Consider the following 20,063-nt stretch of genomic DNA (forward strand, 5'->3'; position numbering starts at 1 on the left):
GACACATGAACATTTTCAAAATATGAAGAAATTGTTCGGTAATAAATGATAGTTTAAATCTAAAATAATCATACTTTAATATCTAAAAGTTCAAGGCAGATTTGATGGATAATTTGTTGAACCCCCAGCCTCCCTAGGGGGAATGGATGCTCAACAAATCACCCATCAGATCTGCCTTCAAATTTCAAATCATATAGATATCATATTTGGTCATAAACCATTATAAATTAGTGAAGAAAAAATCCAAAATACAAGTATCAGCTTTAAATTTCTACACATTAAAAGTTTCACATTTTTCCACATATAATTAATCTTTTTAAAGATTTTAAAGTGTAAATGTTTTCTACATATCATTCATATATCTTTATACATCTCGCTCTTCATCTCAAAGAGATTGATAAAGTCTAAAAAATAGCCACGACCATTCAACCGTCTTAATTTATGGTCTCCAAAGATTATATGACTATCCACTTGTTAATTACACTGTAGTTATCTAATAATAGCTTTAGAGGAAAAGTTAAGATTAATTCCCTTAATCCATTGTAAAATTTGCACGTGCACACTTCCTAGGATCTCCACCATTAGAGAGCCAAGCTTCGATCAAATTTGATATTACAATCTTTAGGATGATGCAAGATATTACAAATTTCAACAACACTAATTGTGGATTCAAGTGAGATTTATGATGACTTTACCTATCTTGAAATTCCTATTCCTCTTTGTATCATTTAATATTTATTCGTTTGATGAGATATCGGCGCTTCTGATTGGTCGAAAAATTTCTTTGATACCTGCATCAATAAAATTTTTGCCGGATCTACTTTTCTCAACTGTTCTGATCTAACACTATTTATAGAACGGGAATTTCCAAGATAAACACTGTCAACAAAATGTAAAGTTGTGTCTGTTTTATTGTCAGCAAACAAAATGCAACCTTGTGAATATAAAAACTTGAAAGTTTAACCTTCAAAAATAAACAAAACACATTATTTGATTCACGAAATAGAAAATTAAGCGTCTTCTCACGATTTCGTCTGCTTGAGATCAATCAATATTTACAGCGAGGCTGGCTGTTCCTTTTCCAGGAATATCATAACGAACATATAGACCTATAAACTTTCACGGTAACACTGCTGTTCAAATTTGGTAACGATCATTTTTAAATTTACACACGTACATGATCGGTCATCAGAATAAGCGTCGTAAAGAAAAGCTATGAGTAATGCATCAACTCCTTCGGCGCATTCCAAGCGGCAGATATACAATTTATAAGTACATCACTGGCTATCTAGTTACCACAACGTTTACAAAGTCGCTTACACATACTATTCTTTGTCGACATATCAGCTATTTTAATCCACGATCGCCTTTCCTTGGATGGTTATGTCCAGTTGCATATTCCAGCGATCTCACATCAAAACTAGTTTTATTACGAGTTTTTCTGCACAGTGATTAATATCACAAGCTATCGCATGTATTTTCCTTTCGTTTTCAATTCAGCCGGTTCAGATTTTAACTCACTATTTGTGTTTAATCCGTTAAATATTCAGCTCAATAGCTCTGCATCAGCTGAAGGCGAATCCATTTTGAATATTGTTGCTGTTGTTGTTTGTATTCATACGCGCCGCTTCATTTACATTATTTACATTTTTGATCAATGACACTTCACATTTTTTTAATTGAAAATGTTTTATTAAATGATAAGAAATGAAGATAATAATTTTTCTATTGATCGACGTATCAAAGAAAAAATTGACCGGAAAACTTTTTCATCAATGCGCTACGCGCATTGATGAAGTTTTCCGGTCAATTTTTTCTTTGATACGTCGATCAATAGAAAAATTATTATCTTCATTTCTTAAGTCAATCTAGCGTAATTTATAAACAATTAACTGAAATCTACGTATGATATTATATAAATAGTGCCTGTTTGGGAGGGTAACAGTTGAAATTGACACCCCGAGAAAACCATTGTCAACCGACGCGAAGCGGAGGTTGACAATGGTTTTCGAGGGGTGTCAATTTCAACTGTTATCCTCCCAAACAGGCACTATTTATTTTACTTTACTGAATGTCTTTTTTTAAAATTTTAAGAAAATTTTACTGCTTTTATATGGGAATAACGTGAATTCTACAGCGAACCGTACGCGCATAATTTTCGCGCATGTAACATTTTTTAATATTACCCGTTGCCAAGTGCGTTGCTAACGCTGAGGGTAATAGTAAATATAATTAACTGCGTCTTAACCAATCAGATTTCAGTATTTAACATGAAAGTATAACAAACAAAGATATATATCCCCGAGTACCCAAACTCCGTCACCATAAGCAGAAAACCTCCTGCGTTTCTCTGTAAATTATTTTTTGTGGTTTTTATCATTGGCAATCACTGAATATAATCTGAAACAATATAATTTATAAATTTATTAACAAAAATATTTTTATTTTTATTCAAATAAGCCCACTGAATACGACGTTTATCACGCATGCCTATTATATCTTATGAACCTAACTCCGTCATCCACATGCTCTATGATATGGCAGGGAATGAAGACAAATTAACAATTTAGTTAAAACTCCATTTGTATCTAGGCCAAGTTATAATAAGTAAAATCGGTGTATACAATTTAAATTGTATATCATTTCATCGAAATGAAATGATCGCCAGAAAAAAAAATGGGTCCATGTAACATTAATCACAATGGCCTTTTCAGAATGTATGGATGCCGTTTGATTTCTGTCCTTACATATTTCAAATATTTTATATCATTAATTAATATATTACTTATTATATTATTTATTCATTACATTTTTAGAAATGTAGCATATTCTAAATAGCGATATACCGGATATATCTATACCCTGTATAAGGCAAAAGTATCGGCATGAGCGATTTGACGTTATCATCAAGAATAGTGCATAAAGGCTATTGCGGACTGAAAAAATGTATCAATTACCTTAATCAAAAATGTATTACATGTGAAATGTTTCATCTTGACCTCTCTAAAAATAACTGACCACCATAAATGATCGAATGGGCCCGCGTGTCAGAAATATCGATATTTTAGTGCACCCGTAAAAAAGTTTTAGCTGATTTCACTCAATTGATGGTGCATAAAATGAACAAGGTTTAATTCTGTTATTTTTTGACCGTTGCAAATTGTTGACATTTGATTAAAGATTTTTGACATAAAAAATGACGTCATAATCGTACTTTATTTCAAACGGCGAGGAGTTTCCCGAAAGTGACGGAGTTAGGGTAGTGACGGAGTTAGGGGGCTATGCGATACATGTATTTTATATATACTATATACATGTAAAAGCATTTCTAGTGCATTGATCAAAATTTTTTTTGTAACATCCACCCAATTTTCATTATCATTAATTATCTCCCCTTTCGCGTGAAAATTAATTTAAACACATTGTTTGCTAAAAATCTCGTTATATATCCTGACACAAGAGAGTTGATTTAAACATGATTTTGAAAAGATAATTATATTAAAGTATAATAATGATATTTCACCTCAACCCCTCCCCCATGTTTCGTAAATTTCCACGTTTTCCCCCATGTACTCCAAATTTAAAGAGGTTCGCTCCCCTGATTTTGGGTAGCCATTTTGGGTCACCTCTAGTCTGGAAATTCTGTGTCATATATGAATTCTAATTGTAAATTCTTTTTTTATACAATGCAAAATAAACTAAATTGAATGAAATAGTTAAGGAAAAATACATATTTACAAAGTTTAGTAAGGGGCCATATTTTGTTGCGGAAGGTGTTTAAGAAGAAAATGAATATTTTTCATAACTCAGTTTTACCGTAATTTTAGCTTTCTTATTTTCAATGCAGACCAAATTTCCAGATAGTTTATGCATTGGGATATCTTCGTGTTGCTTCAAAAACATATTTTAACAATATTTCTATCGAGATATATTGGCATATTTAACTGATATTTGATAAAAGTCAAGAAAAAATAAAATCCAGTTTATTTCATGCCCTTTCTCAAAATTAACATCATAGACCCATACTTTTGGTTTTATTTTCTGAATTTGTTAGTTTCTTTTGAAAAGTCTGTCATAGTTTGAGAAAAAGTTTGAGACTTTTAAATAATTTCATTGCATGTTGAATTGTTTATGAATAAAATAGTGTTTTTTCAGTGCAAAAAGTCAAAGTATCAATTGGGTGAAAAAATTGCAAACTTTTTCTTTATGATAAATTCTATATAATGTAAATTTGTATTTGATACCATTGTTCATTTCGTTAAAAAGATTTTTTAAAGGGAAAAGCGATTTATGTGGAATTTGCACTTTCAGTGCAGAAAGGTCTTATTAAATACACCGTAGCACCAAAAGGATCATATAGACCCCAAAATTTTGTTTTGAATTTTGGTTTAGCTAAGTCTGTAGATGTTAAAAAATACTTCAAAAAAACACCCCATAAAGACTTTAGATCGCAGGATCCAACGTCCTTAAGAAGAGGATATTTTAGGCATTATACATGGGACCATGCATTTAATTTATCTCACGTGACTGTGAAAGTACGTAAGATAATACCATACAATGTTCACTGTGTACAGCCGTATTGGCCTTACCCATAGCCTGAACATTTGAACCAGGAGCCACGAATTTCATAATTTTGGTAGAGGGTTTCATGGCTATCATAACTATGCATTTGGTTTTTCCAAATGTATCTGGAAGTAGAAAAGACGTTTTCTCCGATTTAGTACAATTTTACTGTATGGCCATATTGGCCCCGCCCCAGGGGTCATGGATTTCACAAGTTTAGTAGCCTAAAAGGGTTTTCTGGACATTTTAAGAACAGAATTAATTTTTTTCCAACTTGTGTGGGATTAGAGAAAAATTATTCAATAGTTTGTCTTTACAAGCATATTTGGCCTCGCTCATGAGGCCCCGAGGTGATATAGTAATAAATTTTTACAATTCATATTCCTAGAGATGCTTCAAATCAAAAATGATAAAAACTGGCCATGCAGTTTTCAAGATGAAGTTAAAAATGTAAAAATGATAACGGACGACGCACGATGAATGACGCATGAGTCACTCAGGTAACCTAAAAATTGTATGGAAATTATTTGCCATCTTGTAGTCAGTGATGTAGAAATCCCATTGTTGTCATTTCTAAGAAACGATATTAATTCCAAAGACGATATTGCACGCTAAAAATTAGACAAATCCGAATACTCAAAAAGTGACAAGACCGGTTGTGGTCTTTGAATTACTAATAAATACCAGTACTCCAGCGAACTCTAATTAATCGACAAGGGGATTTTCGTTTGATCTTTCATCCTTGGAAAAGGAGTATCAAGAAGTTAATATTTCGTTTTAATTGAAAATTGATTCTTTAATTTTCTGGTTATCTTGTGTCCTTGGATTTTGCATACGATCATTTTGTGTAGAAGGAAAACAAGCAAGATACTAGTAACATCCATCGTTTTGGTGTCAAAGATAACCATGCATGTATAGTACTCGTCTACATGTGGCTTAGGTTTTAAGCCATAAATTAATTTTACCGTGAATTGAATATGTTTGAATTTCCAAGTGGGGGGGGGGGGGGGGGGGGGCGCACCCCGAATCCCCTTTTCCAACTTCAGATCCACGCATGTTGTTATTGTAGTCCTATAAGCATTTGTTGGCGAATATCTGGTCAGACACTTTATATATACAATGTATTTAAAGTGATAAACATGTATACAAGTAAGAAAAAAAATGAATTGATGCGTATATCTTTCAAGAACATCTATTTCATACATCTTAGTCCGACTTTTCAAAATGACATTACAAGTAACAAGTGATTAGTTTGTTTTAAAAAAGAAACTATAATTGATGCAAAAAAAATCTCTTTTTATTCACAATATGTGTATTAAAACAAAAAAAAAACAAATTATTTTTCGTATCCTGGAAAACATTTTAAAAGATATACATGTACATGATGACTACAGCGATTATACTTACGTAATTACATACATTTAGCTATATGCACACTGTGGAATACAACACAGCACAAATTGTCAAAGACTATAAGATACATGTTCACGTATACAGACATTACAAGTGATAGCTGTCTCAACAGTCTGGGGTGAACTGACGGTGATGGAGACCGGCGTGGTCGTCCGACGTCATTCTCAGAGCGTGCCCGCAGAAGTATACCCTGAAAGATTCATTGAAAGATGCCTAATTATTAAGATTAAATATCTGTTTTTGTCTCAATCTTATGATAACTCTTGATGCAAATTTGCCATCGTGGATGAGTCTTTACACAACATGACTATGCTATGGAGAATTCCTCAAATTAGAGTAAATCTCTCCCTCCCTCTCTCTCTTTCTCTCTCTCTCTCTTTCTCTCTCTCTCTCTCTCTCTCTCTCTCTCTCTCTCTCTCTCTCTCTGCGGAAAAGAATACTATAACATAACAAACAAATTATAATTACCCCTAAGAACTCCAATTAACATGCTTTTACCCAGTAGATGTAAAAATGCCTTCTCAACTGATCTTTAGTTTTTGTGCAAGGTACATGTAATAATATAGGCAGTTTTATGTGTTGCTGATGTTAGGGAATACAAACAGGTAATCATAAAAGATCTACCCCTGCACGAACAACTTTAGTGCAGTTAGAGTGATTTGCCCTTTGATGTTGACAGAATAAGCAGCAACCTATATTGTGTGGTATTGTAATCAGTTCATGGATTTTGAAACTATTTGAGATATCATTATAGTAGTTAACCTTATTTTAAGCACACATTTCATCCTATTAGTAAGTATAATTCAGTATTCTGTTGTCTTTCAAGTTTTTTCTTTAAAGCTGCTTGGTCCGATTTTTTTGTTATTACAGTATCAAAATTTTTTCCATACAAACCATTTATCTTAGAAAGTTACGGACTTTCTCCTATTTACACGAGCAGAATCAGTCTCCTTTCAAAGTTGTTAGAAATATTCAAAGTAAATAAAAATAATTATTTTTTGGGCAAACGAAAAAACAAACCGAAGTGCATCACGGGAATTCTTAGAAAAGGAAACCGTTTGGTTTCGTCCCCCGAATGCTTGGGGAATGATTAGGGTATTCAACCCGCATGCTATTAATCGATTGCAAAGAAAGCAAACTTTAGAAATAATAGCGAACAAAACGTACACATGTTTATTTGTAATTTGTCTGACTATTTGCATAAAATTTGATATAAAATCGGACCAAGCAGCTTTAAGAAAATGTCATGAAAGTAAAATATTTTTTTTTACCTCTAAAATGTTGTTATTTTAGACAAAAATATGAAAAACCACCTCTCCTTAACAATTTGAAATAATTTTCTGCAATGTAAATTAAATAAATATTCTATCTTTATTTCTAAAAAAAAAAGAATTTTATTAAGGTCTTCCGTTTCTAACGGCATACCTTGTTTTTATTTTATTTTTTTCCCGTAAAAACTCATCCAGGCGATTTCTCAAAACTATTCAACCAATTTCTTTTATTTTTTTCACAGAAGACATTAAATGGTTTAAATTTTAATGTTTTGATATTCAAGGACGTCACTACCGGTCAAGATCTATCGACGGTTTTTTAAGTGATTGAAATTTTGTTGATCACTGTTGAAGTAAAATTCATTTTGAGGTTTTACAACAGTTTGGTCCTTCAAATTTGAAATGTTAAATAATAAGGGATCTTTACGATTTGATCTTGAAATTTTGGCATTACATAATTTTAAAACAAAAACTATTTTGTTAATCATCAAAGTGAAAAAGTCTTGCAGTATTTAATTCTAAACAATACGCTTCAAATTTGCTATAGCGACTCTCGTTTGGGAGTTAAATGGCTGGCCCTTAAAATAATTTTATTGATTGTCTCATTCATCTCAAGATTAAATAATATTTTGTTATGATTTGTACAAAAAAAAAATGATGCAAATACTGAAATTTTATCAATGATATCAAGATTTAGGGGCCAGCCCCTTAATTAAAGGACCTATAGGGACCAAACGTCTTTTCAAAATATCTTTTAAAACTTTTGAGAATATGTTTAAAATTATTGAAACAAAATTGTTCATTTAGACATTTTACAACTTAGTGGCCATCAAAAAGTGACTACTAGTATCTTTTACGTAATAATGTATCTTAAGGCGCAGGAATTTTGAATCATTGACAACATATAATTCTTAAACAAAAAACATTTTGTAGATCATCAAAGTGAAAAAGTCGTGTAGAATTTCATTTTGAACATATCTTTAAAATTGTCATAGCGACCCATTTGGAAGATACGTAACTGGCTTTTAAAACTGATTGCCATACTTATCTCAAGACTAAGGAATGTTTTGTTATGACTCGTATAAAAAAGATGTTGCAGATACCGAAACCTTTTCAACTACATTAAGAATTAGGAACCAGTCCCTAATGTTAGGGACATATAGGGGCCAAACGTCGTTTCTAAATATCTTTAAAATGATTGAGAATTCTAATATTACAGGTATGTTTTATATATTCATAGTTTATAAAGATCTTTTAATTCTTTGGGATTGTATCTCATCTTTACAAAATCGTACAGAAGACCGGTCGTTGCTCGCAACGAGATCGCATTTAGTTATCATTATATTCATTTCTTGTATGTGCTTCAAAGTTTTCATTGAAAAAGCTTCCGACAAGTTAGAGACATGCAGCTCGTTCCGTGAACAATGGACTTACGACTTGTCTGTGTCGGCCGCCGTAATGGTGACCCTCTCCACCACTACACCCTTGTCTTCACCCCAGGAGAAGAAGGATCTCTCCTCGTGGAACTCGAGTTGAGCTTGCTGAATGTCCCCGAGCTTAGCGAGTTCAACTAGCATCAAATCTCGGGTCTGCCCAGACGAAAATGGTCTCTGGATTCTTATATAAAAAAAATCAAATAATACTAGTAATTGAAGATTTCTTAATCAATTCCCATCGCCCACTCCCAAATAAATAACTAGGGTAAATTAGGTAGTTTTTTTTTACCCGCTGAAGACAACTGAATCCGATAACCCACTGGAAGTAAGGAATTTCAGTTTCAAGGTCCCGTATGTTGGATGCGAAAATGTTCCAAACTTCAGCTGAACAAGGTACTGGTGACCTAAAAATACGCTTCCCTGATTAATTTTGACTATTTGATTTAGAGATTGTACAGAGTAATAAAAATTCTTTGACTAACGATATTAGAAATGCATTACCACAAAATGGAGTGCCTGATCGTGTGGCTAGATAGAATTTCCCCCTGGCTCTGTATCGGATTGCATCGTAGCCAATCATAGGACAGGGCAAGCCACCACAATTGAAGCAATTTCCCGCCATAAAATCACGTGTATTTGAGCACTGGAATGACCTAAATGCACAGGGGGAGTTGATGGATTCCGTGAAGAGGAAAATGGAACGACTGTGGCTGCAGCTTATGATATTGCCGGTCTCTACAAAGGCAGAAAGTAACAACTTGCAGCCAATGAAAATAAATAGTGTCAATTTAATGAAAATACGTGTTAATATTGAAACTTTGGGTCCAGTTATTAACAAAATTAAAAGAAAAAAAGTTTTGTTTGTATGAAAATCCTGTCTGCATAATTAATGAGTCTGTTGGTCGTTTATGCATCGTACCGTAGGTCCCGTCCTCGTATTCCTCGGTTATGATATTCATAAAGCTTTGTCGCGGGCAGCCCGGCTGATTGCTCCCACCATTAGGGTAAAAATCCATGTGTCCCACGGGAAGCATCATCCCATATCCTATTGAAAGAAGACCACAGTATTTAATCGTCCGGTAATTGCACTGATGTGTTTTGCGTAAATAAAAAAAAGAGGTTTGATTGACTTTGGATTCATTTCTAAACTACAAATAAATCGTTTCATGGGAGTCATTTAATAAATAAAAATAACTAACGGGAAAACCAGAGCAAAAAAAAAAGGATTGCATTAATGTGTTAGGTAATCTTTGAGGAAGAAATAACAATAAATTTTGTATTGTACATGTACCTAACGAGAGAGAGAGAGAGAGAGAGAGAGAGAGAGAGAGAGAGAGAGAGAGAGAGAGAGAGAGAGAGAGAGAGAGAGAGAGAGAGAGTACTTTTGACAGCTATTCCGTATGGAACAAATATCATTTGTTTTTAATGCCAATTTGATCTATAACATTTTCTTTTAGAAAATACGAGTTTGATGAAGTCAGTTACTAACAAAGATGATCTTATTTTTTCTATTCGATGACTAGTTTAGATGTTTAACTGTTTGACAAAACACCATCATAAAAAAGTTATTTCGAGAGACTTGAACAATAAAGATAAATGGATAAAATAGTAACCATGCGATAATCAGACAAAAAGGCAGAAAAAAAGATGCAACGAGGAAAAAATAAAATAAAACCTAAATTAGTGCATTCCCGTTAAAACGTCGAGTCCTCTCCCTGATCAAGTCAAAATGTGTTCTTAAATACTCCAGGGTAAAATGATATTGTTCACACAGAATGTGGGTGTTATCTTGAGATCGATTTTTGCGCTCTGTAGCGCTTTTTAAAACAAATCTTTAGTCATTACCGAGTGTTGAGCAAGATAACTTGAAATCTTTACCAATATGATGAAATATAAATATCAAAGTCAAAAAATAACTTCTTTTTAAAATTAAAAACACGTGTTGTATCATTTGACCATTAACCTCGTTTAACCATCTGAAGAGAGACTTCAGGCACAATGATTTCTTTTGTCAATTTCTATGTCATGTTAAGGTGGTGTATGAGACACCTCGATATTGTATTGACGTACTTCTGGACAGAATAAATAATAAAATCATGTATAGTTTCATAATTTTTGTCTTTCCCGAAACTGCTACATGTACCTAACATCGTAGTACAATGGGTTAGAGTTTTACAACGGAGTCTGTAAGTCATGAGTTGGAATCCAGATGGGGCTTTTCATTATTTTTACCTTTCCAAAAAATATTTAAAACATATTTTTTAATTGGTCAACTATTGTTATATCAAAAAATTCTAAACCAGTGAAAGTTTAAAAAAAAATTTTGATTTTGAATTGATTATTTTATCCACATTAAAATCAACAGGTGTCCAATATGAATTTTTAAAAGAGAAAAATACTAGTTACCCCAAATAATAATGGTTCTAAATTATAAATGCTTTATACAGGTGGTTTCAGAATGTCTCATCTGCTTTATCTTTAAAGCTCACAAACTACCATTCATATTGATTATACCGTGTATACCAGTATAATGTTCGAGGAAAGAGGTTCTCTACGATTCACGGAGAATTTAGAACCATTTTAACAAGAGCTTGGACTTTGGGCAGTTGGAGTTAAACAGCAATGTGACGTAGAACTGTCTATTTCATTGAAAGCCACTCGGCCATTGCTCTTTGAAATCAACAAGATTTGTCTGGCTTTTGAGCTAAGACTACGCAATCGGTGAATATTTCGCTTGAAACCAGCGTCATTTTTAACTTGTTTTCACTCAAGAAATAGAAAGTAACGTTCTACTGAAAGTCCAAGGTCTTGTTAAAATGGTTCTATTTCATTATTAAAGCTGAAAATTTAAATCGCCATTAGAATGATTTAATTATTGAGTGAGCATAATGAATCTTTGAATGAAAGATTTAAATCAGAACAAAAATGTAATGGCGTGAAAAATAAGAAAGATAACGAATATGGAAAATTATATTTTGCCCTCGGCTTTTTTATACTCTAACCAATGATTAGATAATTAATAGTTGAATTTATAATGAAATACGACTTCATGATAAGAATAGCTTAACTTTTAAAGCAAGCAAATACTATAATGGTGAGAATCTAGCATTTTTGGTTTGATTTATTTTGTTTCAACATTAAATATTAGATATCGTACAAGAATTCTTTCATTATTATGAAAAGCTAGGCACCAGCCTACGCAACGCAAACAATCCAAAGTTTGGACTTTTGATTTCCGATCGCTTCCGATGATATTAAAGTTGGTTATGTAATTCAGGCGGCATATGGATATCAATTTTATCATTTTTTTTTCCTGATCGCGCTCTCAAGACAAAGCACAAGTAGTCTGCCTAAGAACAGCAGACTTTGTTTTGAATTGGTTTATGTTTTGTATACATTGGAAACGACATCAATTTATCATGATCACAAAAAGATGGAGAAGATAGATGAAATCGTTCAACCAGCTGCAGATGCATTTCATTTTGTAAATAGAAGAATCGAAAAAAAAGGGATTTTTTTAAATCTTAAAATTAAATTTGAAGGGAAATTTCAAAAGCCAACAATTCTAGTACTAATTTTCCGATCAGGGGGAATAATCATATGCTAGACTAAATATTTTCTGGATCCACGCATAAAGCTTGACGTACATCTAAGCGTTGCCTACACGACTAACGGCGTGTAACGCCGAACGATGAGTAAACTGATCACTGAATATTTAGATCAGGTGGGTGCATGGCAATTGTTAATGAATCATGCATTACAGGCGAACGAATATAAATGATAAAAATGTCACCACTTCGAAGGTTGTTGTTCATTTGCCTTACTTTAACGAGTTGAAAATTACATTAATATTACCTCAGCAATTTGAAAATGTTCATTATAAAGAGTGTTAATATTTTTTAGGATAAGCCACGAATATTAGCATCCCGGTGTCTCACACATTAGTCGTGTGCTTTCACCTTTATGTGACCTCCGTAAAATTCTGATATGTAAAGTGCACGTATTGTGGAACCTACGTGTAGCATTTTGATTTTGACTTCAGCTTACAAGATGGTAGAAGTGAATTATGTAAGACCGGTCACTTATTACCAGAGATGGACTTGTAGTACACAAATCTCCCGGGGCCTTTCAGGAAACAGTAGCACACCCAGCTGCAGACTTTTTAGCGATCCCACCAACGGCAAAGAGAAAGAGGAACAGTGCTCTCTTCAATATATATGGTGGGGGATAAAATGCATAACTTCAGCTTAAACCTTTGTTTGCCCGCTATATAACAAAGTAGTTCAAGTCCATTCGCTTATTACAGAGATAAACATTAGAAAACCAGGAATGAAATGGTCTGTTACTGTATAAATTCGACTGGTACATGTGTATCACTCAAGACTAGGTAAAATCTTTTAAGCTGGAAATGACCAAACTCTCTATAGAGCCATCAAGACATGTCAAAACTTTATAATCTCAGGTGCAACTGAAATCATTGGGCAGCAGTTTAGCTACGGATACCCCCGAAGTACAATACTAGTATTCATCTCGACCTTGGGAAGTATAATTATATTCTCTTCAAGGGTAGATACATTTATATCACCATATCGAACTTAAAAACACAAACACATGTAATTATTTAATATACCTACATATGTAAGTAAGGTTTTTATTCTGTAGTGACCAAAATTCTTTTTTGTGTGTTAATATAATTTTATATTTCAAAGAAATCAATACAATGAAAAAGACTTTTCGGCTACCATTTCGTCATCCACATTTTACAATTTATCCAAAGATATAGCGACATTTCTATTCTGAGGCTCATGGTACATGTTTATAGTTATTATCCGAGGGCTCAAAATATGTCAAATTAATACATTATTTTGTTTATCAAATTGTCTCAAAACGAAAGCTGTCAGTTGTTACTCACTTAAAATTACATTTTCAGCCTCGCCACCATGGCAATGATTGATTTTTAAATGTTTCGTTACATATTTTAAACAATTATATTGCGTTCACATTTTTGGCTCATTAGCCCTGATTAAAATGACTCAAATACTAATTGTTATCATAGGTCCGTTATATTAACTGGGGAGGCACAAACTATTGGTATGCATGTTATTGTGATTGGAAGAGTTAAGTATTGATGAAATACAACTCAAACATAAATTATACGCTCTCACCTAAATCAATGTTTAACATTAATATTTGCATTCTTAGTCTGTGTATTAAAAATTGAAAAGGCCTAAAAGTCTGTCATTATGGGCAAATGATCTCGACTGGAGGTGACTATAGTTTAAAACTTCGCTTAAGCTTGTTAAAAAATATTAACAGTTCACATTCCTAGATGTCTAGATTTGTGCTAAAATCAAATTTTCTTAAATTCCAGCTAAAATAAAATATACCAAAATGGCTGAAGTTGAAGGCTTATGATATAATTGTATAGTGATGAAGATGGTTACTGATTTAAATGGGGGAGCGTCTGTGAAAATTTGGATTACCTGGGTTTTGTTATCAATTAGGTACGTGTATTTGAATGGAAACATTTTTTTGTAGCAATTGTATCTTTGTATCAAAGTTAAACATTTTGAAACGAACCTGAAATTGTGTCGTAATCAGAGCCATCAGTGTGGATAGCGTCCACGAAAACAGCATCACCCTGGTCCAACCGTACCTGGTCATCGAAATTCTGATAATTTGGTTGAGCCGGATCAAGCCCTGAATAACAGGATATTGTAAATATACGTAGTGTTTGTTCATCAGGGTAAATAAATCTCGAGGAAGAATTCAAAAATATTGATTACCAGTGATACGACCCAATCCCGGAAGTCGCGACCCTGCGTATCCTGCAACGTGCGCACCTAAGCTGTGACCAATCAGATGATACTGAGAGTTAGTGGTTCCAAGCACGCGGTTTAGAGAAGAGACAAGGACGGCGATTTCTGCCCCGACCACACGGGTGTTAGCCGTTGCCTGATTGTATGGAAAGCCAGATCCATTGCCCCAGTCCACCAATATCACATTCTGTGGTTTCTGATATGAGAATGTTGCGATGGCAAATTATAAATCAGTTTAGTGGGTTTAGTGTATGATTATTCCCCCTGATCGGTAAATTAGTGCTAGCGTGCAAAAAATTTGATGGCTGTATAAACCAAACAAAGCGTCAATTTTTTTTTCTCATCTGGTAGAAATCAAATTAAAAAGTTGCTCTGGGGGAGTTCATCGTAGGTTTTTCAATATGAGCATGAATAAATAATTTTTTATGGACATGATCAGTTTTATTGGTACTGCAATCTTACTCGTTTTAGCATCTCCATAGCCATGTGTACCATCCAATCAACTCGACCATTCTGTAGAAAACCATGGCTGATGATGACCGTGTCCAGTTCCGGCCGGAAGTTGGTTCTGCGTGAGCTGTTTAAGTCGTCCTCAGAAAGGGTGGTGGGGGTTCGCTGGTGGAAGTCAGTGAACAGGTAGAACTGCGTGTTTATGAACGAGGGGCTCATGGGAAGCACGTCGGTGTTGTTAAATGGGGGGTCGATCGAGAAGCACCCAAGTCTGACATAGCACGCCGTGTTCCTTCGATGCCTTTCAGCCTGGGCAACTGTATAATATCATAATAGAGTACGATATTGCATTCAAGACGATACAAATATAAAACTGGGTAAATTGTACCAAGGCTAAAGAGTTTAACAAACGGTGCATACGATGTTCATCCCTGGAAAATGTACTCTCAAATAAGATACATGTTTAGTATAAGCGGCATATCATTGGTTGCATATATACATGACTTGTATTGTTCTGAGCTAAATGTTCTACTTGTATTTTAAATGACAGCCTGTTCTATTGATATTCCTACATAAAGTAATTTTTTGCCACTAAGAATATGATGTGATGAATAATACACTAAGCAATGCAAGATAAACACTAGGCTCATGGGCCACATCACTTACCTGAACAACAGTTCCCTATATCGTTAAATTTCGAAATTTTTTAACACTAAACTCTTCAAAATTGTGATTCATGTACATGTAATTATTTTCCAAGATTTGACAATAAAATTTTGACACATTAAACGGACATGGTTACGATTTTGGTCACCCCCTTTTTTAACTTATATGTTGAGCTTAAAGCCAACTAAGAGCCAAGTTAGGAAGTCACAGGTTAAACAATCCAAAATTTACACTATCTGACGATTTTTGCGTAGTAATGTCACACTTTATACATGAATATTTGAATTTTGATCTTTGAACCCCCCCGTCTGGGGGTCACGGTTTTAACAATTTAGATTCTACACTGTCTTAAGGAGCTTAACGCTTGCAAAGTAATCTCACAATTTGTAACTTCTTTGTACATCTTGAAAAGAAGAGTTCTGTGTTAAACTTTGAATCCCTCCTTGAGCCCCAGCTGTTGTCCGGGAGTCACAATTCAAAAAAATATTAGAATCTACACTATCTTAGGGCGCTCGCTAGTAATTTTACAAATTGTAGCATTGTAGTTCTGAAGAATATTTTTTAAAAACATTTTCCGTATAAATTTCTATGTTAATGGTTGAACTCCTCTTGGGGCCACGGTATTGATCCTGGGGTCACGATTTTAACAATGTAGAATCTACACTATCTTCAGATGAAGATTTTAAAACATTTTCGCTTTGTAGTTCTTGAGGAGAATATTCTTAAACAGTTTTCCTATATATATCTAAGTTAAACTTTGAACCCTTTTTGGGGCCCCAGTATTGGTTAGGGGTCACAATTTTAACAAGTTAGAATTTTCACTATAAATACAAACTTTGGTGTAAATATTGGCATTACTGGTGCAGTGGTTCTCGATTAGAAGATCTTTTAAGACACCCACCCTCTTCACTGTTTCACAATTATATCCCTTTTTAAAAGGGTTAGGTCCTTTATTTTTAAAATTCAGAATCCCCTAACCATGTATAAGGATGCTTTGTACAAAGTTTGGTTAAATTTGACCCAGTGGTTCTAGAGGAAAAGTAAAAAATATGAAAAGTTTACATGTACAGGCAGACGGACGGGACTGTCGACGGACAACAGGCGATCAGAAGAGCTCACTTAAAACTTTGGTTCAGGAGAGCTAAAAGGCAAAATTTCTAGTTGAATCAAACTCTAATTTACGAGGGTAAATATCGGCAAATATTCCAGTCGAAGAATCTAAATCGGTATTCAAAAGGGTCAAAAGTCATTAAGATATATACATGTACATAGATTTTCGATATATTTACCGAAATTCGCTGATTATCTCTAAATCTATGGGGAATGTTACGAAATCCTTTATGCAGTACTTGATTGGGTTCGCTGTTTTGACCGCAGTACTGGGACATTGTAGATGTATTCCAATACACAGCTCGATCAGAATTCACTTAGAAAGTTTACTGTTTAGAGCTCCTGATATCATACTTAATGTTAATCACCGTAAGTCCTTAAATAAATCAACCCAAAATATGAGGAATTGTAATGAATCATATTATTAAAATATCTTTTATTAAAGATGTCAAAGTATATTTATACCGTCCTGATACCAGTATCATGAATATTTTTACTCTCTCTCTCCTAGCTTGCATCCTTGTAATATATGGTCCGATACTCGATCGTTAATGCCGCTAAAAACATTTGAAGCTTGATTTTTATTATATTATAAAAAGAATTAAGGTTTCGTTACTATCAAAGCCAAATGAGCTCTGTTTCGTAAGTTTTAAAATAAATTAATCGTGAATACACGAGTTACTTTCGCGATATAACGCCTACGGTATACGTTCGCGAATAAACGCATAACTTTTGCGAATAAACGCGAAAATATCGCAAATGGACTTTCGTTCGTTATCGCCTCGGGCAAAGGAATTATCATGATAATTTTTCTCAAACCTCTTCCAGACTTCAAAGGCACAATACTTTGATTTTTGTAAGATTCCGATCAAATTAAAGGACCGGTTTCCATGGTCACGTACTTGCTCGGAATGTACAGCTTATTCGACAACTAGCCACTTATTCTGCCTTGGCTTTCGATCATAATCAACACTTCATGCCATACTACCGATACTGTTCGCTTTTTAAGCCAATGAGGTTATAATCAAGGTAATCAAAACATGAATGCCAACTTATTGACGTCATTTAAGCAAACCTTCTTTATGTAAATATTTCCCAATTTGATGTATTTATAGCCAACATATATAAGCATCATGTAATTAATTAAATAATAGTAACATCATCTGGTTTTGCTATTATATTTCTCCAATAGTTTTCGTTGTCAATGAGATGATTGTTGGCGTTTTTAAAGTAAACATTATCGCAACAGCGCTTATTGGACGTACCGGTACAGGATCGACTGAGAACGACAATATCCCCTACGGTTTCGCCTTACGACGGTTTCAAATTCTTTAATTACAGAACACGATGTGAAATTATAAAAGAACGCAACGAATCATAACTTTTCTTTCTTTGTTTTAAATCTATTTTGTTTTCTCTTATACCGTTCATCGTTATTTCTTTCTTAAAACGTATTTTGCGATCCACTAAAAATTAGACTCACTCGTCGAGAAATACATATATACTCTACCTAGTGCAAGCAGTTTCACATTCATCATTTAAAAAGTTGTGTACCAGAAATCTACAATTTAGTAAAAATTACGAAACATACTATATTTAAACAGTGATCATATTTTTAGTTAATAGTTAAGATGAATACGTATGACATCTTGAAAATTTTCTAAGTTTAATTAGTAATGCATGCTAAAGGTCACCTAAAAATTCACGGTAAAACTTAATTTAAAAAAAAAAACAACAACATATAATTCACGTTTTGACACATTTTGTAAAGTTGAAATTGCATTCTTCTAAATCAAGTAGGATTGGATATACATATCAAATGCAAAACGTGTAATCTGACAGTCAAATATATTTTCACTTACCTACGGCATAAAGAATTAAACCAAGAAATAGGCTAACGGGCGCCATTGCTGGTTTGTGTTTAATGGATTCTGCAAAAGTTATCAACTAAGAGTGTAAACCTTCCCGTCTGTTTATTGAAGATAAAATCGCCTTTCCGTCGAAAAAATTTCTGAACAAATTAGAAGCAGATTTCTCCTATTTCAAATACTGGCCGTTTCCTGTTTTTTTTTTAAATTAAGTGAATAGTGTACGAACATGAAAAAAGCCGACAGCTGTTTTCTTTTAACCTGCTATGAAGAGTAATTAATACATATAAAAGATAAGAAAAAGCCAAGTACATGCATATATTGATTACTAGAAATTAAAAAAAAAGAGAGATTAAAAGGAGACCATCTCCTAATCCCGCTAACAACTACACTCAAAGGCGTGACACTTTTATCTTCGAGAAATAATGGACGTAAAGAGCTATCGTCAACGACACTAGCCATCCTAGAAAAAAAAAATTAAAAATGACAAAAATTATCCAAGAATACGTAAAGTAGTTGTTTCAAAAATATCAAGAATCACTGCATGAAACATGGACTAAGCGAAAAGTTCCTCATTCCATATGTAATTTGACGTACTGGGCCGGATATACGAACAGTTCTTCATAAAAATTATGTCATGTCAATTGTCAAGATTTGGTGAGTCTCGTCCAGTCCGTTTGAAGTGCTTATATCCATCAGCTGAAGTATTTGTTTTAAATCTGTTGTCATTTTCGCTCTTCATGCGACTGTACGTTAATAGATTATATATAGCCCTGGGGATGAATGGATGAAACATTTTTAGTCTTTGGGTAATATCGTTTAGTATACATGTATTAAAATACAAATATATATGACTGTGTGACTTTACATATATCCTTTAATTTTAATAGGTGGTACTGTTGTTAAAATGGATCTCACTAAACGTAACAAAATCAATGGAAACGTTGGCCACGTCAAGACAGCCTCTCTTGTACCCGTGGCTCCATTCCGATGAAGGAGAAAGAAGAGCTTAAGGATGTCATCTGCAACTCTGCCTTAAAACCGAAAGTCACAGCGTAACTCCTAGACTCTCGGTTTCACTTTACAGTAAGAAAATGCATCGGTCTTTCATTTCATGTACAAATGGATTTAAATAAATTTCTTTCATTGTAAGTTTTGAAATGTGACATGTAATATTTGAAAGGCAACGTAATTATATAAAGTATTAACCCAACCTTGAAGTTTCTACGGTCTTTTGAATATAAAAAAAAATTGTAAAAATTCACATAATAGTTTATTTTTCGTATAATTTTGTACAGTAAATTAAAAATTAACAATATGAATGTTAAAAATGTGATTCCATGAAGTTTTCAATCGCTCTGTGTATAAAAAGTCATAGTTATCAAACATAAGAATTACTTAAGCCCAGAGGCTACATCGCTCACCTGAACAACTGTTAGTAAATTAATTCCAAGTTGTGGCCGCCGA

At 33.6% G+C, this 20,063-nt stretch overlaps 1 protein-coding gene across 1 annotated transcript; it reads right to left on the bottom strand.

Moving 5' to 3' along the window:
• Nucleotides 1–5,842: 5,842 nt before the first annotated feature.
• Nucleotides 5,843–18,748, bottom strand: LOC105336332 (pancreatic triacylglycerol lipase). The gene is made up of 9 exons (XM_011440590.4): nt 18,591–18,748; nt 14,965–15,269; nt 14,470–14,698; nt 14,264–14,383; nt 9,603–9,728; nt 9,185–9,418; nt 8,973–9,087; nt 8,682–8,864; nt 5,843–6,166 (listed from the first exon to the last, which is right to left on the bottom strand). Exons 1-9 carry the CDS (start codon nt 18,634–18,636, stop codon nt 6,082–6,084), a joined length of 1,443 nt encoding a protein of 480 aa, XP_011438892.3. The 5' UTR covers nt 18,637–18,748; the 3' UTR covers nt 5,843–6,081.
• Nucleotides 18,749–20,063: the final 1,315 nt, after the last annotated feature.

This window comes from Magallana gigas, chromosome 7 (genome assembly GCF_963853765.1).
Source record: "Magallana gigas chromosome 7, xbMagGiga1.1, whole genome shotgun sequence".
NCBI lineage: Eukaryota > Metazoa > Mollusca > Bivalvia > Ostreida > Ostreidae > Magallana > Magallana gigas.